Source organism: Dipodomys ordii, unplaced genomic scaffold, assembly GCF_000151885.1.
Source record: "Dipodomys ordii isolate 6190 unplaced genomic scaffold, Dord_2.0 Scaffold122, whole genome shotgun sequence".
In the NCBI taxonomy this organism is placed as follows: Eukaryota; Metazoa; Chordata; class Mammalia; order Rodentia; family Heteromyidae; genus Dipodomys; species Dipodomys ordii.
In genome coordinates this window covers 2,545,471-2,573,015 of record NW_012267338.1, presented here as the reverse complement: position 1 = coordinate 2,573,015, position 27,545 = coordinate 2,545,471, and the positions used below count along the sequence as shown (strand labels likewise).

At 41.3% G+C, this 27,545-nt stretch overlaps 1 protein-coding gene across 1 annotated transcript in view; it reads left to right on the top strand.

The window, feature by feature from the left end:
• Positions 1-26,808, top strand: part of Dchs2 (dachsous cadherin-related 2) — a 77,176-nt gene extending 50,368 nt beyond the window's left edge. The window contains exons 17-24 of the mRNA XM_013029715.1: positions 464-577; positions 7,863-8,002; positions 11,190-11,341; positions 17,841-17,971; positions 20,396-20,682; positions 21,847-21,979; positions 24,209-25,682; positions 25,770-26,808. Of these exons, the coding sequence (XP_012885169.1) occupies positions 464-577; positions 7,863-8,002; positions 11,190-11,341; positions 17,841-17,971; positions 20,396-20,682; positions 21,847-21,979; positions 24,209-25,682; positions 25,770-26,808 (3,470 nt within the window). The remainder of the gene's footprint in view (positions 1-463; positions 578-7,862; positions 8,003-11,189; positions 11,342-17,840; positions 17,972-20,395; positions 20,683-21,846; positions 21,980-24,208; positions 25,683-25,769) is intronic.
• The last annotated feature ends 737 nt before the right edge of the window (positions 26,809-27,545 follow it).

The following is a 27,545-nucleotide window of genomic DNA, read 5'->3' as shown; positions in this document are numbered from 1 at the left end:
GCTTTCCTTATATGCATGAGTCCCTGGGTTCAATTCCTTAGCACCAGATAAGCAGAAAAAGCCAGAAGTGGTGTTGTGGTAGAGTGCTCACCTTGAGCTGAAGAGCTGAGGGACAGCGCCTAGGCCCAGAGGTCAAATCCCATGACCGACCCCCCCCCCCAAAAAAAAAAAAGAAAGAAAGAAACACAAAGGTGTAATACCCTTCTATCATGCAACCTGTGTCTCAGACCTTAGCACAGTTTGAACGCTGCCTTGATTGGGTATTTGGTTAATGGTTGATTGCCATCCCAGTGTGTACCTACTGTGAGCACTTAGTGTGGGATCTGGCTTACAAAGGTAATAACTATTTCAATGAATAACTTAATGAAAATATAGTGTACTAATAATGATTGTGTTTGCTCTTGTTTTTCTATGAAATTTTCTCTCTCTAAAAACATTCATGTTTTGAAACCTAATTTTACAGGTACTTCTGTTGTGACTGTAGAGGCTTTTGTTTCTGATTCAATCCAGGACAGTATTGAATATTCAATATTTAGTGGAAATGAAGATGGAATATTTTCCCTGGGTTCCAAATCAGGTAATCCTTTTTGTCTTACAAGAACTTTATTTTGTGTTTCTAGTAATACATACTTCTATAATAGAAGGGTAGAAGTAAATAATTGCTAGGACAAATAATTTATAAGTAAAATCTTTCATAGTAGGTGATGAAAAGTTATGAGAAAACTGGAACTATGAATTTGAGTGTGTGTCCTCACTAAGAATTCTGTTCTGAATATTTCCATCCTGCTCCTTGATGTTTTGAAGATGGATTGATTCTTATTTATAACTTAACTCCTGACATCTGGGAAAACTAGATATGTAATTAGGGTGATCATTGCTATTGAATTTGATGTGGAAATGAGCACATATCCCAAGCCTTACAGAATTTTCTTCAGAGATTCTCTAATTTTCTCTGAAAATCAACAATACAGCAAAGACAGCTGAAAAAGTTTCCAAGTGGTAGTAAAAAATATTTCCAAACACAGAATGTATTAAAGTTAGTTTTAATAAAAACTGGCTGTGTCTTAGATGAGTACCAATTGATTGTTCCCAGGAACAGTTTTTTTTGGGTGTGTTGTGTGTGTGTGTGTAATAACTATATAGTACGTGTGTATTTACAGCTTCATCATCAAACTGAAGTAAGAGTGATTATAATAATTTCTGTGTTACTCTACCACTGTTTTATTTCATCTATACTACATGTACATGGGGAAGATGGAGAGGGATTGAGGTCTTAAGCAATGGGTTCTCTCCCAGGGCACGTAGCCCTTGGTAAGCAACTTTCTTTGGGTCCTGTTGTGGGGCCTGAACTCTGGGCCTGGGCGCTGTCCCTCAGCTCTTCAGCTCAAGACTAGTGCTCTACCACTTGAGCCACAGCGCCACTTCCAGCTTTTTCTGTTTATGTGGTGCTGAGGAATCGAACCCAGGGCCTCATGCATTGCAAGGCAAGCGCTCTATCACTGAGCCACCTTCCCAGCCCTTGGTAAGCAACTTTCTGAGGCAGCCTGTAGGAAGTCTTCATGTCTTCATCATGGTGGAGTGAAGGGATGGTGCTGGAAGCCTGTTGGCCTAAGAAAATTGTCGGACATCACGCCTTCTTTGTCGCAGGCCATCTGTGCCTACCCCATACCTTCTCAAAGACAGATAAGCGAGCAAACAAGACAAAAGGAAAAGAAACAGAAACAGCGAGAAACAAAAAACCTCTTGTCTTTGCAAACTGTTTTTCTCATATCACAGACTTTCTCTAGCATCATTGTCTTTGTATTGGGATTTATGATTTTGTCTCAAAGGTTCTGGAAATGAGCTGAGAATATTCTTAATTCTTTCAAATGATCATGATTAGTATTTTTAATAGCTGTTGCTTTCCTTTATTGTGATTTTAAGTGATATTTTAAACTTTTTTCTTCATGAATTTTTTATTTTTAATTTTTTGCTGGTCCTGGGGCTTGAACTCAGAGGCTGGGCTCCATTCCCTTAGCCTCTCTGTGCTCAAGGCAAGTGCTCTACCACTTGAGCCACAAGCCACTTCCAGCTTTTTCTGTTTATGTGGTACTGAGGAATCAAACTCAGGGCTTCATTCATGCTAGGCAAGCTCTCTGCCACTAATCCACTTTTCCAGCCTCATAGATTTTTTAATTCTTATTACAAAGGTGATGTACAGAAGGGTTATAGATACATTGGTCAGGTGTCACCCTTTCCCTCGCTCTCTCCCTGTTTTTCCTACCCATCTCCCCCCACAAGTTGTATAGTTCATTTTCAACATAGTGTCTAGTTAGTGCCACCCTTTGTACCACCATTTCTGTGCCTACCCTTACCTTCTCAAAGACAGATAAGCGAACAAACAAGACAAAGGAAAAGAAAACAAAAACAGCAACAAGCAAAAGAACCTCTTGTCTTTGCAAACTGTTTTTCTCTTATCACAGACTTTCTCTAGTATCATTTTCTTTGTATTGAAATATCCCTTCGGGATTTATGATTTTGTCTGAAAAATAGCTTTTATTATGTCTTTGTTTTAATATATGTATTTTTGCTGGTTTCATAATTCTAGATTCACAGTTAATTTCTCTTATCATAGTAAGATATTTTTCTGTCTTCTCCTGGCTTCTCGGAATGTTATTCACTTGTAGTCAAATAGTAGTACATAATCTTTTATTTCACTTTTTAAATTTCTTTGTCCTATTTCCAAAAGCTCTCTGATGTTTTTCAACTTTTCTTGATCTTAAAAAACAATTGTTGCTCCTTGATCTGAGGTTCTTTTTACTTATTTTTTGTCAGTTGGGGGTCTGGAAGCTGTACCTGAGCTTCTTTGTGCTCGAGGCTAGCACTCAACCATGAGCCACAGCACCATTTCTGGTTTTCTGGTGGTTAATTGGAGATGAGTCTCATGGACTTATCCTGCCTGGGCTGGCTTTGAACAGTGATCCTCAGATCTCAGCCTTCTGAATAGCTAGGATTACAGGTGTGAGCTACTGGTGCCAGGCTTCGGTTCTTTTTTAATGTATGTAAATGTATATCTGGGGATGTAGCTCACTGGTAAAGTACTTGCCTCAAATGGGTGAGTCCCTGGGTTGGCTGCCTAACCCTACAAAATATAAGGTGTGTGTGTGTTTATAATGCAAAGAGGATACATAATTCTGCGTGCAATAATTTCAGCATTGTGTTTAAATGCTGCTCCTGCAGTCTGTGGGTTTGCTTGCTATCATCCATTATGTAATATTTTGCTGGGATTTATATGCCTGTAAGCACAGAAGCTGTTCCTTTTCCTCTAGCTTTGCCAGAGCATCCTTTGAAGTCTAGATTGTACCTGTTAGAGAAGATTTTCTTTCCCTTCATAAATTCACCTGGAGACCTTAAGTGGAAACTACTTTAAATTTAACTCATAGGTGCTTTTAAAAAGTAGCGAACTAGGACAATATGGCTACTACAACTTTAAGCTTAAGCTAATGGATTCTCATAGGTAATTTTCTTCCTTCCTCTCAGTCAAGACCAAAGCTAAGAAAATCAAGTTTCTATGTATCCATTTTTAGTTGTTTGTTTTTTTTTTGGTTGGTGGTGGGGCTTGAACTATGGGCCTGGGTGCTGTCCCTCAGCTCTTCAGCTCAAGGCTAGCACCTCTACCACTTGAGCCACAGTGCCACTTCTGGTTTTCTAGTGGTTTATTGGAGATAAGAGTCTCACAGAGTTTCCTGCCTGGGCTGGCTTTGAACCTCGATCCTCAGATCTCAACCTCCTGAGTAGCTAGGATTACAGGCATGAGCCACCAGTGCCCGGTTGTTTTTCATTTTTCATAGTGATCAGTCACTTGGGATACACCACACACACACACACACACACACACACACACTTTTGGGTTTCAACTGTATGTTGTTTTTCTTCTATTAGCCCCTTAACCTTTTTTGGTTTTTATGGGTTTTATGGGTTTTTCTCACCTTGTCTTATATATTTTATGCAATGATCAGAGATGCAGCTCGAAGTAGAAGGTCCTGGGAGAAACCCTCACAACAAACATGGGACTTGGGGTTCCTGCTTTCCTCCTTGGATTCCTGTTTTGTTCTTTGGGACTTTCATGCAATGGTACCAACTCAATAATGAATTTTCATGCACACACATATACATGTATATGCATATGTAACATGTTTATATGTGCATATGTATCTCATCAAGCAATTCACTTGGTTTTTTTTTATCATGTATCAGTCAAGGACATGATTTGCCATATTGCTGTCAAGAAGGCTTTTTCAAAGCTTGAATTATGATATGAAAGGAATCTCTCCCGCTGTCTTTGGCACATTATCACTAAACTTGTGTCTAAAAGTAGCTCACGTAGGTTTTCTGGATGTGTGTATTTTAAATCATAAACTGATTAAAATAGAAAACCAGTATGCAGAATGCATTCGTAAAAATGATCTCTAAAGTTGTGGTCACTTTTCCTGGAGATAAACATGTAAGGAACCTCTCGGTTCCATAATTATAATCCAACGACTGACTTTTGTATTTAAACTTCATGCCACTTTGGATTAAAAACATTTATTACTGTCTAAACCAGCATAATTTTAGAATTTGACTGAGATTGTGAATGTAAATAACAGATGGTAGTGTTCAGTCCATTATTTGGTAGATTGACATAAAACAAAGATGGTCAAACTTCACTGTTTCAAAGAGAGTTTCATAGCAGGAGAGAGTTTAAAAGCTATTGGATAACATAAATATTTGTCACATTCTGCTTTAGATTCACTGGTGCGGATGAAGGCCCACAGTGTGCAACTGATTGGAGTAACCTGATTATATTATCAAGAATGTAGCATTTGAAGAATCTTAATCTCATTTTACATGTATTAGAAGGAAAATATTATTTTCTAATAAGTTGGAATGTTGAAAGTGGTATTAATGAGGCTTCCTGCTGTAGAAAACACACAGACATTTCAGCCCATGAATGCTATTAGGCTGATTACAGTAGAACACTCATTTCCCTCAAATCCATATCTTTAATGTCTCTGAGAAAAAAAATGCACACGTATCACCCAAGGTGACCCACGGACTCAGTAGGTGTGCTAGCCCTGAAATATTGGCTATTGTCTTCTCCATTTGTACAGATTTCACAGCAAGTTCCAGTTATTATGCTAAAAATAAACTCCAAGCACAGAAAGCATTAGACTTGTAGATCCATTCCAAGTGTAAAATTCCAATTATCAAAGCTCCAGCACAAGCCTTTTATTTTAAAAACCACTTTGATCTGTACCATAATTGGCACACTTTCTACCAGATGACTCTTGAAATTTACTGTTAAATTTCCATTTCATTGGTCCTTTATAAGGAGACTATGGTAGCAGAGTGTTTTGCTTGCTAGAGAGGGCTCTAGTGCTGAGGGCTGTGGGTTCACTTCAGACCTGGGTTTGGGGTGCAGCAGTCAGCCCTTATGCACAGACATTTCACAAGACCAGTTACTTTCATCACTAACCGCAAAAATAGGTCAAAATGATTTTGTAGCTGCCAAAAACTAGGGCTGTTCTGTCAGGGGTCTTGGTCACAACCAATTGTAGTTTGTAAAAGTAACTTTGTCCTGCTGGGTGCAGTGGTTCACTCCTGTAATCCTTGTTACTTGGAAGGCACAAATTGGGATGCCATCCTGGGGAAAAAGTTAGCAAAAAAACCCCCACCCATTTCATCACACAAAACAGGCATGATGACATGTCCCTGTCATCCTTGCTGCTTGGAAGGCATAGATAGGAGGGGCGCACTCTGAGGCTAGCCCTGGAGGAAAATATGAAAACTTACCTGAAAAATAATTAAAGCAGAAAAGGACAGGAGGTGTGGCTCAAGTGGTAGAGTACCTACCTGGCAAGTACAAGGCCCTGAGTTGAAATCCCTAGTACTATCTAAACAAACGAATAAACTCAGTCCAACTCAGTCCTAGCACTAACTTGATACCAAAATGTGGTGTCAAAAAAAATGATAGGGAGCTGAAATGTGGTAGTTCTGAGAGTTCTTAATATAGAAGTCTTTAATCATTCTGAGTAATGGAATGCAAACTGTAAAACCTCCCTGCACACACTCAAGGCCAGAGATACATTACTGTAACAAGACACTCATTTCACCAGAACTTAAGGAACTGCTAGGTATCTGGAAGGTTTTTCTGGATTAGCTTGGGTATCTGGAAACAGGCATGGCTTCCAGGCACAGGTCTTTTTATGAGAGATTACACTTCTAAAATTCCATGTATATTAGATTTTCTCTTTCTAAATCTAGAGTTCACAAAGACAGTAAAGCTAGATGAGATGGCTTAGGGACTGACAGACATGGCTGCATATGCTGAAATCTATTTGCGACTGAAGGAGCCTTTCCAGACTCCATTACGTAGCTTTCCCTTCACCGTCCCCCAGTGAAGTCATGACTAACACCTCCCTACCCCACTTTAGAAAGAAGAGCCTTAGCTTTGTAGGACCTGGATAACTTCCCTCCAGGTCACAAAAATTAATAGGCGATAGAGTCTGGCAATTCGTCTAAATTACATAACCAGCATGGCGAGGTGGAGGTGGGGCTGGGGTGGGATGGGAAAGAGTTCTATTCTTGGTTTCAGGTGTCAGTAACTCCACATCAGTGCTCACTTGGAAATCTCTATTTGATGAAATTTCTGACAGTGAAAACCAAGTGAATCGTAATAGTGAATTGGATCAGAAGCCTTGTTTTAGAAAGGACAGAAGAAAGCAGAGCAGAAATTAGAGAAGGCCGTGATTTGAAAGGAATTCCTTCATTTGGGAGAGAAACTTGAGCCCAAGGCCTCATTCTCCAAAGTCTGTTTCCTAACCTGGCTGTGTGTGATGGGAGGCTATGTAGAAGGGTGGTACGTGGTGGCCTTGTGCAGGCAAGCCCCTGCACTGAGCGCTGGAGAGACGATGTTGGGTCAGAGTCAAGTATGGTCTCTGACTCACCTTGAGGAGCTCATACATCAAAGGAGCAACAAGACTGCACCAGGTAGACAGCACGATTGCATGGTTGCCTGCAATGCAGCTGCTCTGAGAGTCTGCTGGGGGCTGACACAATGAAGGTAAAAGTCCAGGAGAGTCCTTGAGAAAGGCTAGAGATGGCAGAGGTCGGGGGGAGGGTGCATCTTTTCAGGTTGCTGGGGGCACACGCCTGGCAGCTCCAAAGTGAGCAAACAGCAAGAGATGTGTATGTGCAATGGCTGCCGCAGAGATGGCAATGTGGAGCAAAATTATGAATGATACCCCTGAGGGTGGAGAACGGAATGGATCCAGGAAGCTGAAGCTGCTCAACTGGATCACAGTGGCCAGGAAAGCCAGTGAACGGGCGTTGCATGCAGGATGATGATGGCATCCTTTGTGATCTAGTTCACAGTGGAAACAGGTTTGGTGAAGAGAGAAGATAATTCAGGAGACCAAGAGTGAAAGGTCAGGGGCACAGCTGTGGGGGACAGAGGAGGCTCAGATATGACAGAGGTGGCTCACACAGGACGAGGGCTCCCATGGAGAGGAGGGCCATTTAAGAGGCTGCTCTCAGACATTCAGAATCTCTCCTTCTGTATCTATTTGAACTTTGCAAATATCTGTAAGTTGCCAGCTTTTATTTTTACTGATCCCAGTCAGTGGGCAAAGGAGGCCCCAAGGGTGGTCTTTGGAGAGACAAGGAGCGTGTGAATGCATGAGTCAATGGTGCGATAGAATACAAGTAACATCATGTTTTTTTCTTTCCTCTCTCTCTCTCTCTTTTTTTCTCCCTGGAAATAAATACAGGACATCTCACTGTGAAAAAACCCAGATCCCTTGATTTTGAAATCAGGAGTGAAGTACAACTCATTATTTTAGCTGAAAGCAGTGGGCAGATAGCCTACAGCAAAGTAGTCATCTTAATACAGGACGTGAATGATCATTTTCCACGATTCGGGCAAAGAGTTTACCAGGCATCAGTGTCTGAAGGACAGCCCTACAATACTTACGTCATACAGGTAACAGAAATGCATGTGTGGGGGGGTGAATATGAGTGTGTGTGTGTGTGTGTGTATGTAATAGAATCATCATGCAACATGTATCAAAATATCTAAGGCTTATATCATAAAATAAAATTTCAGTATTTGTAGGATATATACATTATTTAATAGATTGGATAAAGTCTTTTTTAAATTCTATTTTTAAATTCTATTTTATTGAAGTATTAACAAATCAGTTTATAAGTACAATATATCCTAATCAATGTCACCTTTTTCATCATTCTTCCCATCCACTCCAGTCCAACCCTTTCTCTTAATTTTCTTAGTTTCATAGGGTATACATCAAGTATTATGACTGTATTCTCCTCCCTGTCTCTCCCTATTTGTCTCTCCTTATTTTCTCTCTCTTATTTGGTGCTGAGGGCCATCCTTGTTTGGTGGTTTCTCTGTCTGCATTTAGACTAGGGTCCTTTCCCATTCCCTTTGCCATTAAAGTGAGTCTCATGAAGCTGGGCACCAGAAGCTCTCTAAGTCCTCTTGAGCCTGTGTAAAGTCAGCACCACCTTTCAGATAGACTTAGCTTGGAGTGGGCCATTGCCTTTGTCTCTAGAATGCTGGTTTGTGATCACACCTATTCATACATCTTAAGTTTTCTGTCTATGCTAGGGGGCGTACATGTATCCAGGGCCTGCTAGTCGATTTGTGGACTAGGCCAACTGCCCTCTTACTTCTTACTATCTTCACCTGAGCACAGAGAAAGACACCATTTTACGTCTAGTCCAGGTCCTGATACACATGATTTTCTGTGCTGGTGAGGATTGGTAGAAGCTCAGCTGTCTTATAGGTTTAGCTCTGTGTCCCCCATCCTCTTCTACCTCATACACAGACTAGGACATCTGGGATCTTCCCAGCTGCTCTTTCTGAATTGTTTTGTCTTATAGCAGCCTGGTTGCTCCACTCAACAGCCTGTCCCCTATAGTGCTAGACCTTGACTCTGGTTTCAACCAACATGGAGATAACCCTGCAGGTGAAGACACCGTTTTCAGTCTTTATGATCCCTGCCCAGTGTGGGGCTGTTTGCTAGGGATGGCAGATACCTCTGGTGGCCCTCTGCTACAAGCTGATTCCTGTCCCGGGCCTTTGGCATGGTATTTCTCTGTCTTACATGCTAGCCAGAGTAAGGTCAGCCTCTCAGAGTGAAATAAATCCAACGAGTACACATTCAGTGTGGCATATGGGAGAGCCTCATCTCCTTATGGTAGACTTGTAGAGGCTAAGTCAGGGACATAACAGTGAATGAACTGAAAACGGACAAGTATAAAATATGAATCTTAAAATAGGATGAGCTACTCTTTTTATGGGTTACTTAGTTCATAGACAGCTAGCTCTCATGTTCTTTCCGATTCAGAAGAGAAATGCAGAAAGCCCTAATGTAGAAGGTTCTGGTTCCTGTAGTGGTTACTTCTTGTATTTTTTTTTTCCCACTGCACTCCTTTGGATTACAACCCTATAAACTCTCTTTAAGGGATCATCCTTCTCTGTGGTCCCACTTCCACCCTGTCCCCCCTTGAAGGTGTCGTGAAGCACTTTTGCCTTAGGCAGAAGTTCTCCTTGGCACTTGAGTCTCAGATGGTGAGACGTGAAGACAGAGGGCGAGCAGAGCTGACTCATCTCTGTGGTAATGACTTGGAAGTCGGTGGCGGACCCTCCCGTCCTCCCAGCCAATCACTGCTCGTCTTCCTTGAGGTGGCCTTGTTTTGATTCATTTCTCTCTTGGTGAAGTTGGCCTCGTGGACACATTGGCAGGCACACTAAAGCACTCACTGACTCACTGCCCTGAGATACTCCCCTGTAACGCTTTTCAGTACTCAGCCCCAGGAGACATGACAGGCTTTATGTGTCTCCAGGTGGAGGCCAGGTTCTCCTCCAGGTGATACCTTTCTGTACCAAATAACTGCTTGTGTGCTCACTTGATGAGGCCCTGGGCACTCCATATGGCCTCCAGGTCCCCAGAGGACCCACAAAGCAGTGTGAGGAGTGGATTGAGAGGGAAGGGGTTAGAAGCAAAACTCCATTAGGACATCAGTGTAATAGTGCAGACCTGGGTGGAGATGACAATGTGCACAGGTAAGGCTGAGGGGCTCAGAAAAGGTGCAGCTGTGAAGGAAACCAGTAAGTGTGCATCAGGTCCAGTTTTAGTGTAAGGCATTGCTCTTTAAATGGTCATATATTGAATTATGCACAGGAATGGGTTTCATCATCAAATTTCCATACATGCAAATAATGCACTTGGAAATTTGGGTCTTAAACAAAATTGCAGAAGCAGAGTTACAGAAGCTAAAAGAGCTGTTTAGTCAGTATACAAGTCCTGTCTAGGGGCAGAGATAGAATATTTTTGGTGGGGGTTACAGTTCGGTTTTACAGTGACAAAAGCACAGTTACATTTATATTCCAAAATCATACATTATTGATAAGCAGGGGCTTCTAATTCCTATGTAACCTAAATCAAATATTATTTTTCATCCTTAATTTCCCTACTACAACAACTGTATGTTTCCTGTTGTCATTATTTCCATTTCTGCTCCAAGCATGAACCCATATTCAGCACTGGAAGTCATCTATTCAAGCACGTTTGATTTCTTTCCATTATTTTTGCCTATTTCATAAAATGGTAGCTCAAAAGTATCTGAAAGTTACTTGGAAATCCTTCAGATGAATGTGCAGGACTTTTCTCCCCCATTGTCCACTGTCCACTTTATTATAGAGTTAAATATAAGCTGTACATTGGTATATTTTGTGTGTGTGTGTGTGTGTGTGCACGCGCGCGTGTGCATGCTGTGCCCATCCTGGGGATGGGCCTGGCAGGACCTGGGTACTGTCTCTGAGCTTTTTGCTCAAGGCTAGCTCTACCACTTGAGCCTCAGCTCTACTTTTTGCTTTTTGGTGGTTCATTAGAAGTAAGAATTTCATGGATTTTCCTACCTAGGCTGACTTTGAACTGTGATCTTCAGATCTCAGCCTCCTGAGTGGTTGGGATTACAGGTGTGAGCCACTGGCACCAGGCTTGCTAGTATATTTTCATCACTGTTTAGAACACACCTTTGACAATCTGTAATTCTTTCATAATGCATTTCTCTGCAAAGCAGGCTTAGTCATACATATTGAGGATGAAACCTTTCCTAATGGAAGAGTTGTTTTCTCACAGGTGTTTGCTACTGACCCGGACAGTGGGTTGAACGGCCTGGTTGATTATTCCTTTCTCTCTGGCAATGAAGAAGAAACCTTCCACATTGATGCCACAAGCGGTGTGATAACCACGAAGGCAGATCTGGATTATGAGTCCACCAGCTCCTACAGGTGTGTTCAGGACTGACATCCATGGGGTTATCTATTCACCTCTCAGTTAGGGGCTCAACTTCCTGTTGTGTAGACAACTGAGTTGTCAGCTGTGCTTTCCCTTTTGTTTATTTTCTGCTGTCCTGGGGCCTGGGTGTTGTCCCTGAGCCTTTGTTCTCCAGGCTCTCAAGCCGCAGTTCCACTTCTGGCTTTTTGGTGGTTAATTGGGGATAAGAGTCTCACAGACTTTCCTGCCCTAGGCTGGTTTCAAATTGTGATCCTCAGATCTTAGTAGCTAGGATTACAGGCGTGTGCTACCAGGGCCCATTTATTTTTGGTAATACTCAGGTTTGAACTCAAGGCCTCATACTTGCTAGACAGGCATTCTTACCACCGACACTTGCTTCCAGCTCTAATTTTTGCTTGTCAATTTTGAGTTAGGTTCTCACTTTTTACCTATGTTAGACTTCTGGGCAGCTAGGATATCAAGTATGGGCTTACTGTGTCTAGTTCTTCCTTGAGAAGGAATCTGGAAAATCTGCTGGGGTTGGCTTCAGGTCATGATTCCAACTCTCTCAGCCTCTCAAATAGAGTTCTAGGTAGGAGCCACTCTGCTTGATCATTCTTTTGGGCATGTTTAGTCTTAAAAATTGTTTGTTATTAAAAAAAATGATTGGACTAGTCATAACACGTTACGCATTTGTGAAGCATGAACACTCAGTGAAGGTCATTACAAAGACCATGTTTGTGAAATGCCTTCTGAACAGTAGCTACTACAAATGCCTGCTGTCATTGCTTTCACCAAAAATGGTGCTCTACCACTTGAGCCACACCTCCATTCCTCATTTTTTTGCCTTATTTTTCAACTATGATCTCATGAGTTTTGTCTACGGTCATCCTTCTACCTCTGTCTCCTGAATAGATGGAATTATAGCAGTGTGTGACTTCATGCTCAGATCTCTACAATGTAAAAGGAATTGCTTGCTTCTAGGATTTTCCATTTCCCACGCTCAGTTTTGGGTGGTTGTGGGTAACTGAAACTGCGAGACAAACATCACTGGAGTGAGGGCACTGTATTTCATTGCATCTTCTAGTCCGTCAAGAACTAGGTGAGCAATGTTCTTACAGCCCGAGGACGGAACAGACCTACAGACCTACAGTGGCTTGGTTAGGTCTTGCTACTATCTTAGATCAAATTTTGACTTACCCCCGGAAATTCTGAGCCAGAGTCACATTATTTCCACCATATAAGCTTCAGAGAGGATCTCCTATTTAAGAAAAAACAGATATTCTCAAATCCAGGTCAGTGTTGTCTTGTGACTTGCTTGCTTTCATGTTTTATGAAGAGTGTACAATACATTCATGTGGTTAAACAATGAGAACTGGTTAAAACAAAATATGTTTGGCATATTTAACCTCTAAGAAAACATTCCGATCAAAAGTTTAATTAAATGGCTTTTTTCATTTATTTGCTTAATATGCTTTTAAATAGTAATTCAAAAGTATTTTTAAAGCTTATGACTCTACCATTAACTATTTGGAATTTTTTGAGTAATGTTTTAATGTAATTAATTTTTCTTGTTTAAAAATACATTAAAACCTATTCCTGCATTGTCGCTACAGTAATTTTAAGCATGAGGAGTTTTTCCTCCCTGGAGTAATGCAGGTAACTCTCAGCCCAAGTGCTATTTGAGTGATCATAAGAAGAGATTATTGGAAGTCTGCTTTATGTTCCGTGAACTAAGCATTTTCCAGTTGTAATGACTTCTGTTAAGTGTTCTTACTCAATGGAGCCTAATTGATAATTAAGTCTAACTTTCAACTGTTTCCCATTTGCGTCATAGTTTCTATGTTCTCAACATTTAAATTGGTCCCACTATTTTTAAGAAAAAAAACACGCCTTTGCCCCTAATTCCTTATGAAGAATTTTACTCAAAATTGGGAGAAACAAGAACCAAAAGGAGTTGACTCCCCTCCCCCACACAGGTGTCTGTGTGAGGGTATCATATCTCCTCCTCTTCCCCCTTCCTCTTTTCCCCTTCCCTCCCTCCTTCCCTCAGTCCTTTCCTCCTTCCCTTCTTTCTTTTTTCCCCTCTACCTCCTCCCCCTACCTCTTCACCAAGACAAGGAGATAACTGAATAAAGGAGAGTGTGTCAGTTATGATTCCACTAAATATAAATGTATCAGTTGTTAGTTTTCATAAAAGAGCACAGTTAAGAAAACTCAGTGGAAAGATTATTAAAAATTGTAAGTTATGAAAATTATCTATGGCAGTATAGATTCAACAGTGAAGGTACAAACAGTGAAGGTATGGAAGTGCTTTTGATTGAGTCTCCTTTGGCACCTCCTCCCCTTTTTCCTCTGGATGCACCCTGATGATACCATGGTCCCCCCATTGAGCTCTGTTTAAATAAATATTGTCCTTTCATGTAAATTATTCTGGATGTAGATTGAGTTTATTCAATGTGACACACAAAGTATTAATGCATGGTGAATCCAAATTGTATATGTTAAATTTACATACGTTGTCAAGACATACCACAGGTTTAAAAACCTGGTCTGGCGTGGTCCCACCAGGCCTGCAAGTTGAATACATTGAACTAGGGCATGAAAAAGAAAAGAAAAAATTATAAAATACTAAAGAAAAAACTCTCTGGTAGATGGTTATAAATTTCTGAAAACTATTTACCAAGCAAGAGTCTTGGGTTGCAAAGTCTTTGATAGTTGGGATAGTAGAAGCATGCCACCTCATCCAGGTTCTAGTTGATTAAGCTAGGGTCTCAAGATCTTTATACTTAGTCTTTTCTCAGCCTCCCCTGTTTCTAGGACTATAAGTGTGAGCCATTGTGCCAGCTTCTTTTATAAGAGAATAAAAGGCATTGTTCTTTTTATTTTCTAAAACCCATGGTTTTGGTTGAGAAGTTTTACAGAGTTCTAATTACTTTTTATGATGATTTCCACCCTCCCCCTTTTCTCTTTGGAAGTTTTTAAGTGACTCTTTTTATACATCATATTTAGAAATCTTGTTATATATACCTTGAGTCTCCATATGCTGAATACTCAGGTCTGCTTAATAAGGAGACTTCTAATTTCATTGATGATTTCCTGTTTTTCTGTTTTGTTTCTTGTTTTTTTTTTTGTCCTGTATTTTTTCCATGTTTCTTTTTCCTAAGGCCTTATTCAATAGGTGTCAATCTTATTTGCAATGTTGGATTGTCATGAAAAATCCTTGGTTAGTTATATTTTATTTTCAGCTTCCCATTTCTTGTTTGTTGGATTATTTTTATTGTTGTACTTCTCGGAGCTATTTCTTTAATTTTAATCTTATAAACTTTATTTTTGTGTTCCAATTAAATTTGGAAGAATATCATACTTACATATTAATATGTTGCATATTATACATATGAGGTATATATACACGTTTGCATACTTTGAAACAGATCTTCCATGTTCTTTGATATCTTTCACAGTACCTGTTCTTATTTTATGTCTGCATTAGCTTCTCATGACTGTCCAAGGACACTGGTTAGAAATGTTAAATTTCCTTTAGTTCCCTTCATTCTTTTCCCTCGTTGTCTATTCTGAGCTCTCTTATTTGTTCTGGAGGCTTTCTGTAGGTGACTGATGACCCTTGAATATGAGTGAAGAGATAGAAAGTCACTAGAATCTCTGTGACTAGAGGACTCTGGTTCACACTCTTCTCTTTCAGAGCAAGCAGCAGGGGCACTGCTGACTTTTTGGGTGACATGTGGATGACAGCATATAGAGAATCTTTGAGAGGGAACCTCATTTCTCCTCCACTATCGCTGCATAGACACTACATCATCACCCACATCCCAAGTTACATTAGGGTCCACTTTTGGTGTTGCATCTACAGTAACCAAATTTTCTCCAACCCCTGCATCTTAATCTCTTGCATCTTCCAAAAATCTTAATACTACTTATCCGTCTCACTCACCAATCTTACCTTCCGTTTCTCTCTGGACTTGTGAACATTATTTCAAATGTCCTCTCCATCATGTGAGTGGATTCTTGGGAGAAAGCGCAGATAAATTTAAGGAGTCAGCTTACTGTTTTTCACCAGGAATCCCCATTCTTTTTTTTTCCTCTGGTAGTATTTATTATCATTTTCATTCCAGGCATCACTCACTTGTAACACAGAATTGTTTTTCATGCTCACTTTTAATAAAAATGTAATGTGGGGAAAAGTCTTTCCCCCATTCTTTTTATAGGATTACTTTTCTTAGAATTTCAGAAGGAACAGAAAATTTCTTGGTAGAAATTAAAGATATAGGAGAGAAAGTCATTGAAAAAACTCCCCTGTCAACAATTTCAGTATGTTAAAGCCATCAAGCTAGACCTTGTCTGGTCAAAGGCCTCATTTGTAAACTTAACACAGTGGAAGAAACTTCCCATGGTTGGGCAAACAGGAACAATATGTTTTGTACTGCATCTGGCCGATTTCACTGACAGTCTTCGCTGATTGCACTAATCAGGACAACAGTTCTGAGGGACAAAGCCAATTGGATGGGTTGCGACCAATGGTTTCACTCCCAGTGCCAAGGAGCCATCAGAGATGAACTTGAGGTCTCCCAGACCATCTCTCTGGCAGAATCTCTGCAGTTCAACTTCCATCATTTCTCATTTGTTCTTCATGCTGTTGGGAAAGCTGCTCCTTGCCGTTTCGTTTTGAAACTGGAAAACATATCTCTCTCCCTATAAAAAAAAATCTCATATTTCCCCCATCTGATGATGGTAACATTATAAATATAAAGGTGACGGTATCTACAGTAAAAGAGGCTGATGGGACTTTGACTTTGATGTCTTGGCTTAGACTTTAGGTAACAAGAAGGTGTAGACTGCAGAGGGAGAAAGTATTACGAGCTGATTATTTTCAGTAAAGTCTTTCCATATGCTCCGGACCGATGGTCATGCTCACAAAATCACCTCTCCACATGGAGTCATTCCTCAACTCCAGACATAACTGTGACTTCCAAATTCTTATTCTACTGAGATCCCGGCGATACTAGTGTCTCAGGCACCAACTCTGGGCCTCGTGGGTGGCAGGTACACCGTGATCATGTCCCTTAAGTGGAGTTCCACCCACAAAAGAACCGACGCTTATGTTACATCGTTATTTTCTAATGTTTAGGATTGGAAAAAGAAACTTAAAGGATGCTAACAAGGGGAAAGAAATTGTGTCCAAATTCAAGACTGTTTCTTTAAAAAATAGTGTCTATAATTGGCTAAGATGAATATACTACACACCATCCTGCCCAGTTTTCTTTTTTTTAATTTAATTTTATTTTATTTGTGAACATACTGTACAGAGGGGTTACAATTGCATGGGCAGGATAATGCGTACATTTCTTACCAAGCATTGCATCCTCCTCCTTTGTTTACCCTTCACATCCCTTCCCAGCCTCCCCCCTCCCCCCAATCCCAATCCTTCTCCTTCCCCCTTCCCCCCCCCCGCACCCACGTTGTAAAGCTCGTTTTGGACATGACAACTTGTACTTCTCATTGTTGCAACAGGTCCACCTGTATCCTTAAACAACTGGTTTTTCCCCATCTCCTCCACAAGTTATACTGACACAAATATAGTGAAAGCAGAGGTTATACTGTGGGGGAGGGACATACAAAGCAACAAAGAGATAATCTTATAAATGCATTAGAAACACATGCATGAAAAAAACATTAAAATACATATCTAAGGGTTCATTTTCCTGACATCACATTATCTGACCTTTTCTGCTTGACTCATACATATACTAGATATTGCAAATAAGGGAAACCATGGGACCTATGTTTCTTTGGGCCTGGCTTACTTTACTTAATATAATTTTTTCCAAGTTTTTCCATTTCCTAACAAATGGGGCAATGTCATTCTTTCTGATGGAGGCATAGAATTCCATTGTGTATATATACCACATTTTCTTGATCCATTCATCTACTGAGGCTGCCCAGTTTTCTTTCTCTTGAGAGGAGGTCTCATGAACTTCCTTCCTTCGTTCCTTCCTTCGTTCCTTCCTTCTCCTTCCTTCCTTCCCCTCCCTCTCTCCCTCCCTCCCTCCATTCCTTCCTTCCTTCCTTCCTTCCTGTCTGTCTTTCCTTCATCCTTCCTTCCTTCCTCCCTCCCTCCCTTCCTTCTTTCCTTCCTTCCTTCCTGTCTGTCTGTCTGTCTTTCCTTCCTCCCTCCCTTCCTTCCTTCCTCTTTCTTTCTTTCTTTCCTTCCTTCCTTCTTTGTTTCTTTGTTTCTTTGTTTCTTTCTTTCTTTCTTTCTTTCTTTCTTTCTTTCTTTCTTTCTTTCTTTCTTTCGGAACCTCAATCCTCCTGATCTCAGTCTCCCTAGGAGCTAGGGTAAGCCAGTGTGGAATGCATTTTAAATGATGCCATTTAGAAGAAGCCAGGGGAGAAATAAAAGCAGCTAGGCAGCTCATTTTTAAATTTTTGACTGCCTATCTATGCTGGCCGGATTCCTGAAAGAACATAACATTCCCTGATTCTTTTTCAAACCAGCTTGATCGTGCAAGCCACGGATAGAGGGGTGCCCCAGCGTTCTGACACAGCTGTGATCAAGGTCCAGGTGACCGACAGAAATGACAATCCTCCCACTTTGCCCCCCTGGGACACAGTCGAAATTGCAGAAAGTAAGTGTGGGATGGTGTTTTGGCTTACACAGTACCTTTTTCATTTTATAGCCAGATGATATATTAACTATGAGTATTTGTTCTCAATGGTCATGCAAGCTAAGTACTTCTGCCTTCATTTTATAGAGTAATCGGTGGATTGTAGCAATGGCTACACTGCCGGGGTACAGCTTTATGGTTGGAATTGAAAGCAGTGGTGGCCCCTCATTTTGTCACCCTGTTTTGTTTTGTTTGTTTTTTGGTGGAGGGATGGCAGTGCTGGAGTGTGCACTCAGAACCTTGCACTTCAGAGGCAACTACTTTACCACTTGAGCTGTGCCTCCAGTCCATTTTGCTGTAGCCTTTTTTTTTTTTCAGATAAACTCTTGTGCTTTTTGCTTAGAGCCAGCCTCAGTCAGTTTATGTAGACATAAACCACCATGCCTGGCTTGTTTGTAAAGGTGGAGTCTCACTATGTATTTTTTTTTTTTGCCTGAGCTGGACCCTAATTTCAGTGCTTATGATCTCTGCCTCATTTTTTTAAATATCAAATTCTTTCCTAAAGTGCTCCTTACATTTGATTACATTTGTTTTACAAAAAGCCACCTCTCACCAAGGGTTGAAAATTTTCTATGCATAAGGATGTCTAAAAATAGTATATTCTACAATAAAAAAATCCTTCAGTTTTGCCTCTCACTTATATGATGTATTTTCATATGGTGGAAAGTATTACTTCTCCCTACAGACAGCGATGTTAAGATACAGTAATGCGCCCATAGTATAGGCATGAGCCAGAAGGAACTGAATGCAGAAGACATGGTGGGTGAGCATTAAGAATGCTCAAACTTAGCTGTCTGAGCTAAGCTAAGCTTAGTTCTGTCTGGTGGCTCACACCTCCAATTCTATCCACTCCTGAGGCTGAAACCTGAAGGATAGGGTTTGTAAGCCAGCTCAAGAAGAAAAATCTGCCCGATTCCATCTCTAGTTAGCTACAAAACGCTGTATTGGAGGTATAGATCAAATGGTATAGTACCACCCATGAACAAGAAAGACAAGCACGTATGAGCCCCGAGTTCAAACCCTGATATACAAAACAAACTTAAGCTTGAAAGCTGAGAATCTTGTCTCATATACAGTGGAGCCATCCTTTCCACTTGTACCACACCTGAAGCTTAGAAACAAAGCCACTTTCAGGAGAAGTTAGGCTGGAGAGCACGTGTATGTGAGATACTGACTGTGTAACCTAGAGGATGTTTCCTTGTTTGTTTTTGTTAGTACTGGAGTTTGAATTCAGGCCCTCACATTCAGTTCACTTAGTTTACTGAAGCAGGCCCTCTCTGCTTGTTCAACTAGTGCTCTACCACGTAAGCCATGTCCCCAGTCCAGTGTTCTGATGGTTATTTTAGAGATAGAGTCTCATGGACTTTTCTATGCCCAGGCTGTTCTCCAACATCAGTTCTTTAAGTCTGAGCCTTCTGAGTAACTAGGATTATAGGGGTGATCTACCAAAGCCAGAGTAATATTAGAGATTTGTTTTCATTTCTAACATGAGTTGTGTTTTGTCTTTCTGTAAGGTTCTTTCTTTGGTCTGTGTGTGTGTGTGTGTGTGTGTGTGTGTGTGTGTGTGTGTGTGTGTGTGTGTGTGTGTGTGTGTGTGTGTGTGCCTGTTTGTGAGTGCATGCATGTATGCCCACATGTGCTGGTCCTAGGGCTTGAACTCAGGGAGCATCTGGGATCTGTCTCTGAGCTTTTTAAAAAATTTTTTGCTCAAGGCTAGTGCTCTACCACTTGAGCTACAGCTCGATTTCTAGCTTTTTGATGATTAATTGGAGATTAGAGTACTTTCCTGCCTGGACAGGCTTTAATCATGATCTTCGAATCTCAGCTTCCCCAGTAGCTAAGAGGACAGGTGTGAACCTACCTGGCTCTTTCTGTAGTTTTAATAATTTTGAGATTCAGATTTAACAGCATCAAAGAATGTACACTCCCAGAGAAGGAATAACTGAAAATAAATATAAGGAAACATGTACTAATTCTAATATGTGTATCTAAACATTCTCATTCAAGTCTGGTCTGCCTTTCAGAATTTTATATTTTGAATAATATGTGAGAATATATGGTTTTGATGTAGAAATTATACCATAGAGCTAAGTGCCTAGAATGTTCCTTGATTGTGGAATTGTGTTATAAGTTTAGAATGAAAGAATGCAATATAAACATCGCCATCGATATCATACTCTGTGATAAATTTTCACTTTGTGATCCGGTTCATAAATTCTTCAGAGTTGTTGTTTAGTTCATAAAAAGTTTAGTATGAGAACTCATGCAAGAAAGAACGAACCATATTGAACTTAGAATGTGAAAATACTTGGATTGAACTATTCAAGGCACACTGTGGGCAGGATGAATTGTAACGGAGGCTGACCGTGGCCTTGATTGTTGCAGATTCCTTGCCTGGTGTCATTGTGTCTCGGGTATCAGCTCATGATGCAGATGCGAATCCAGCTTTCATCTTCAGTATCACCCAGGCGAGCAGTCCTGGAACCAAGTTTGCGATCGACCAGAACACGGGAGAAATGATGTTGGTTCAGCCACTGGACTTTGAAGACACTACGGAATATGAGCTGTTCATCCACGTTTCTGATTCAGTGCACCACACACAGGGATCTCTTGTCATCCGGGTGCTGGATGTCAATGACAACCCACCAGTGTTTTCTCAAGAGATCTACCAGGTACGAGGCTTCATGAGAGGCTGAAGCCACCGTGACTAACAAATGATGTCAGCCTCCCATCGCTCACCACATGTTAAGCAGACAGGAGTCAGCTTTTCCTCCTGAGTTACTGCTGCAGGTTTTAGATTCAATGTTTTGTGGAGGATGTGAGTACCTGTGGAATTCAGCATCTCGTTTGGCTCACTTGAGTAGGTCATCAGCTTAAATTTTTTAAAAGGAGATTGGAATCCAGTTGTTCCTCACTATTGAAACACAGCTAACATTTGCAAAGCCAGAGATAAGACAGAGGAGTTTGGGTTATCTGAAGTTAATTTGATAAAGTTCTTTCTTTCCTAGGCAGTGTTTATTTCACAGACTAACATCTTGTAGGACCAACTCTTGAGCAGATCTATAAAAGTCAGATATTAGGTCTTAGGGTGCAGTGTATGTTTATAGACGGAGAGGCAGTGATAACATTCCTTGAGGAAACTAAAGTACAGGACTCTTTTTTTATTATTTTATTTTATTTGTGAACATACTGTACAGAGGGGTTACAATTACATGGGCAGGATAATGCGAAGTACAGGACTCTTGACTGCACCAAAGCAAGTCATAAGACTAAACCCAGGAGAAAGCTGACTTCAGCAGTGACTTCCTGGGAGGCCTTGCATGACTTGCACAGCATATAGGCTTTGTAATACCTTAGCCACTGCACTAGCCTCTTCCAGGCAGAAATAGTTCAGAAGGGAAAAAATGTCATAATAAAAATTAAAACATCACCTCAAGAGTCTGAGATCTGAGGATTGTGGTTCAAAGCCAGCTGAGGCAGAAAAGTCTCTGGGAGACTCTTACCTCCAATTAATTACTTAAAACCTCGAAGTGGTGCTATGGCTCAAGTGGTAGAATGCTAGCCTTGAGCACACACAGGCTCAGGGACAGCACCCAAGCCCTGAGTTCAAGCTCCACAACCGACAAAAAAGATAAATAAAGCAGAATGAAATTATTTCTTTCTGAATCCAGGGACTATTACCATACTATTTTAATATGTCAGCTGTATACATTAATGTGTCTGATGGAAGTGCAGTTTCTATAATCAAAATGAATAGAAGAATCATATGGTCAGCTCTGTTTATGAGAATAGTTTCATCCTTATGCATCATGTCTCCTTTATTTCCCCCATCTCAGGTGACAGTTCCTGAATCTGTACCTCTGGGGCACTCAGTGTTATCTGTATCAGCCATAGATTTAGAAAGCAGTGAGAACATTTCTTACAGAATCCTTTCTTCTCCTCAGGAGTTTGCCATTGATCCTGTGAATGGTGAGTTACTTCTAGTGCCTTTGGGCCTCGTAGGTTTGGGTTGTAGGGTGGGAACATGAGCTAACCCCTTCTGAAAGCTCCTAAAATAATCTCCTGCCACAAACCCTGAACACCACCTGCTGATTGTCTTCACATCGAACACTATGGTACCAAATGCCACTGCTGTTTCTCCTCTCTGGCATCTCAGTGGAAGCAAAAGATACTTGTTTAACCAGCTACAGATCAAGCAGTTATCCCAGGATGAAAATAATAATGTTGGAAAGATTGATTATTAGAGTAAAGGAAGCTGGTTTTCTAAACTAAGTGGAAAAAATTCAATTATAGCATTATATGCTCAATACAGAAAATAATAGTAAAAAAGGGTAATAGAGAAGGCTAATGAAAAATGTAATAAAAAATGTAAAACCTGTAATCCTAGCTACTCAGAAGGCTGAGATATAAGGGTTGTGGTTCGAAGCCAGCCCAGATAGGAAAGTCTGTGAGACTCTTATCTCCAGTTAACCACCAAAAAGCTGGAAGTAGAGCTGTGGCTCCAGTGGTAGGAGGCTAGCCTTAAGCAACAAAGCTCAGGACAGTGCCAGGCCCTGAGTTCAAGCCCCAGGACCTGCACAGAAATAAAAGGATGAATTCAAGCATTCATCTCAGCCAAACAAAATGCACTGTGGTGTTTACTTTATTTGATGTCTTCCAAAGCTCTTTGCATCTTTATCCACAAACAAGACTTTTGTGGTTGTGAAATGTTCAGACAAAGTAATTGCAGACAAGAACAGTTTAGGAAAGTATGGGGAAAGTATAACAGTGAATGGACAAGAAAAGCTAAATCTGGTCAGGAAGAATAACCAAGAAAATCACTGCTTTTACAGGGAACACCTTAGAAAAGAGTAGGACCTGGGATACAGCACACTGTGTGTCCCCATCTCTCCCTAGCACTGCATCCACAAGGTAAAGCTGAGTTAAGAGTTAACTTTAGAACAACCTGAAAGAAGAGCATAGGCACAAATAGCAGAGTGAGGCCCGCCAAGCATGGTAAAGGGAGCTGTGGGTATACGGTATTGGCATCAATATTGTGGCTGGATAACTGATGTGTACAGACAAACACAGCAGGAATCTGGATGTCCGTCCTCTCCTGTACCTGTGTCTCTTGTTGATATCACCTCTCAGATGATATCAGGTGCTGGCATAGCCCGTTGCTGTGTACAACAACCATTGCAACGAGATGTTGACTGGAATGCTTTTTTTAAATCTGTATGTGTGCTGGTCCTGGGACTTGAACTCAGGGCCTGGACATTGTCTATGAACTTTTGTGCTCAAGGCTAACGACTCTATATCACTTGAGCAACCGCTACACATCTGGTTTTTTGGTGGCTTATTGGAGATAAGAGTCAGTTCTGGACTATCCTGAGTGGGCTGACTTTGAACTGAAATCCTCAGAGCTCAGCCTTCTGAGTAGCTAGGATTACAGGCATGGGCCACTAGGTCCCAGATTAGAATGCTTTTAAAACATGAATTGTTTCAAGTCAGTTTAGGTCCTGGCATGAATTGAAATCTGACATTTAAATGTCAACATTTAGTGTGCTTTTTAGGGACCATACTTAAAATACATTCATCTTAAAAATTATATACATATTTATAAAATTATATATTTCTATATTTAATAAAACAAAGTGTATTAAAGATTTTTTCCATTAAGAGAAAAATCCACTTATTGAACTATGAACTTTAAGAACAATTTCTCTGTAATCAAGCAATAGTTATTTCCACAGCAAATATCTTTTTTTTTTTTGTAGTACTGAGTATTGAACCCAATACTGAGTATTAAATTTTACCATTTAATTATCTCCAAGCCTTTAAAAAAATCCACAAACATTTATTATGAGATACTTCTTTTTTTTGAGCGGGGGTCCGGTCTTGGGGCCTGAACTCTGGGCCTGGGCGCTGTCCCTCAACTCTTCAGCTCAAGACTAGCGCTCTACCACTTGAGCCACAGCACCACTTCTGGCTTTTTTTCTTTTTGCTTATGTGGTGCTGAGGTATCAAACCCAGGACCTCATGCATGCAAGGCAAGCGCTGAGCTACCTTCCCAGCCCTCTGAGATACTTCTATATGGAAGTAGCTTAGCACATCTGATCATGAACCAGATCCATTCAAATATTTAGGAAGTATTTGCTGGCTAAATGAATGATGGACATTTAATTTCACACCATTAACACTCTCCATCTTGTTTCTCAGGTACCATATTTACTATCAATCCTGTCTTACTTCTGGAAACGACGTCAATAATTCGATTTCTTGTTGAAGCCAATGATGGTGGAATTCCTCCCCTGAAAGCTCTTACATTAGTGGAGGTAAAAATAGCAGATCTGAATGACCAGGCTCCTGAGTTTCCTGTAGAACTCTATAATCTTAGCTTGAGTGAAGACACTCCCATCGGAAGTACACTTATCACATTTTCAACTACTGACCGTGATTGGACACTTGACAACACACATGTTGAGTATGCCGTCATCAGTGGTCAATCACAAAACATCTTCCATGTGGAAACTCGTTTCCTTCCCTCAGAATACCCTTTTAAACAAGTTGGTTCTCTTGTGTTGCTTCGCAATCTAGATAGAGAAGCCAGTGACAGCCACCAGCTTGTCATTCTAGCATCCGACCATGGCTGTCCCCCATTGAGTTCCACATTGGTGGTATCCATTCAAGTGCTAGATGTCAATGACAGTCCCCCAGAATTCACCAGTCTGGAATACCACGCCCATGTCAAGGAAAGCACCCCTGCCGGAAGCCACATCACCATGATCTCAGCACATGACAGTGACATCGGTTCCCATGCAGAAATCGTCTATGACATCATTTCTGGAAATGAGAAGGGACATTTCCACCTAGAGGCAAAAACTGGAGTTTTTTATCTGGCTAGGCCTCTGGATTATGAAGAAATCATCAAATTCACTCTGACTGTCCGGGCCTCTGATGAAGAGAGGAAACAATTTGCTTTTGCGGTTGTGTTGATCCATGTCTTAGATGATAATGATCACATGCCTCAGTTTTTGTCCTCAAGCATGAATTGTGTTGTTCCAGAAAATCGGCCTGTGCCTTTCACCATATGCTCAGTAAATGCTGTGGATTTGGATTCCGGTCCTTATGGAGAAGTGACCTATTCTATTCTGTCACCCTGTTTTGTCACCCATGGAATTCCTCCTGCTCATGATCTCTTTGTCATTGACCCTTTCACAGGTGACATCCAAGCTAAGCAAATCCTTGACTACGAAAGCATTGATTCATACTGCCTTGTGGTTCAAGCGGAAGATAGAGGTGGCTTAACCTCCTCCTTAATGCTCTGGGTGGAGGTTGAAGGGGTAGATGAATACGAGCCCATTTTCACTCAAGATCAATACTTTTTCAGCCTTCCTGCAGAGATTGGAGGAAGACAGCTGATTGGCAGAGTGGAAGCCTTCGATGCCGACGCAGGCGCTGATGGGGTTGTTCTCTACTCCCTTGAAACTGCATCTCCTTTCTTCTCAGTGAACAAAACAAATGGTAATATTTATTGGGTGCGAGCCCCTCCCTTCCTAGACAGTCACAGGGGCAAAGAAGGTACCTTGGAAATGAAAATAATGGCTCATAGCCCCAAACCAGGCTCCAAGTTTACACTCTGCAGCGTGTTTGTGAATGGCTCTCTATCCTCAGAAGGAAACCTTGCAACAGTGTCTGCCCACAGCTTCTCCATCAGCCTCACAGTCTCCTCTTTGGTGTTTCTGTTCTTCTTCTGTGCTCTCATTTTCCTGATTTTAAGACATAAACAAAAAGAAGACACCCCACACAGTTCCAAGGAGAAGAAGACATCATCCAACCTGGAGCCCAACCTGAGGATGACGGGGGATGCTAGTATGTTCCAGGCCTTCCAGGAGGTGAAGGGGGGCGGGGATGAGGCAGGGGCTGGGGGCACCGTGCCCGAATGGTTGGGTTTAATAAGCATCCTGCAGAAGGACACCGTCCACTTGTATAGACACTCAAACTCCAGCGGTCACTGCTCGGTCGAAGGAGAAACAGCAGAAGACAAGGAAATCCAGCAGATTAATGAACATCCCTACAGAAAGGACTCAGATTCAGCTCTTAGTGAGCGGGGGTCCAGGGTACCAGACTCAGGAATCCCTAGGGATTCAGACCAGCTCTCCTGCCTGTCTGGGGAGACGGACGGAATGGCTGTTGCTGACGCAGTAGAATCCAGCCATACATTTGAGGGGGACGAAGGAGGCAAAGGCTTAGTGTATGTCCAGAATAATGAGTTACCCCAGGCGCTTCAGCAGAGAGACACAAGCCAGGAGGTCCGGGCTGATGGTAGGAACGAGTTCATTTCAGAGGCACAGGAAGTGAAACGTGCCACCTTTTTACCTCAGATCACATGTGATCACGATGTCAGAGGCAGCTCCTGGAACTCCCTGCTCAGGTGGGAACCCAGGTTCCAGCCTCTTGCTTCAGTGTTTAATGATCTTGCAAAACTAAAGGATGAAAATGTACCTACACCAGGCATCCTGAAAAACAGGAAGTCTTCTGTTTGTCTACCTCCTTTGATCACAGCAGTAGCCCAGCCTGGCATTAAAGCAGTTCCACCAAGAATGCCAGCCATAGCCCCAGCACAGGTACTTCACGAATACCCCCGCTCTCCTATTCTCTACCATGGCAGTTCTCCGCCAGAAGCGATGACCCCTAGCTTTTCTCCATCTCTTTCACTCTTAACCATTCAGGCTTCTGCCACATTGCCAGCATTATTAGGAACACACCGCGGTGGTACGGGCCATGAATTGGAAGCAGGAGATGAAGTTCAAATATAAAACAATATGGCACCAACTCTCTTCTCACCATCAATCACGAACAGCTCAACAAAATATTCTCAAACAAGCCCTCGGGGACTGGGATCATTCTTATCTAAAAAAAAAAAAAAAATCCCGGTATTTCAGACAGGATTTTTAAAACCTCTCTAGTGAAGTTTCTCCAATTTCTTTTAGCTTTAGTATGAAGTTATTTCTTCTTTGAGTCTTTTATGGTTTGCTCTCAGGACTCGGCCAACTTGGATGGATCAGCATATAGTCTGTCCTGCCTGGTTTTGGGAAGGGTTAGATTTCCACATGAATTCCCATGAATATTACCAACTGCCAAAAATGTTTCTATGGAAATGAAGTACAGTGTATACTGATCACATTGCTGATTACATGCCAATCATGACAGAATGAGGAATGAGGTCAAAATAACAGTGGTAATCAGGAGAAATACACTTACGCTTTGAGACAGGTGGTAGTCTGTAGTTCTGATACATTCAAAGATGCATTTCTTTCCCTTTTCCCATATACCACCTTCTATCCACAATTTGAATTCTAAACTGGTGTCTTTTGGAAAACCAATGAGAAGTTAAGAATGAAACTTGTTGTGAAACTCTATGCCACTGGGGTGAAACGTGTATGCGTTGCTGAGTAAATGATCCAGAATTGCAGCCTGTGGCAGAAAGCGAGCATCAATGAATAGCAGTACTCATGTCACCTAAGATACATTGTCCTGATCTTCTCTGCCAATC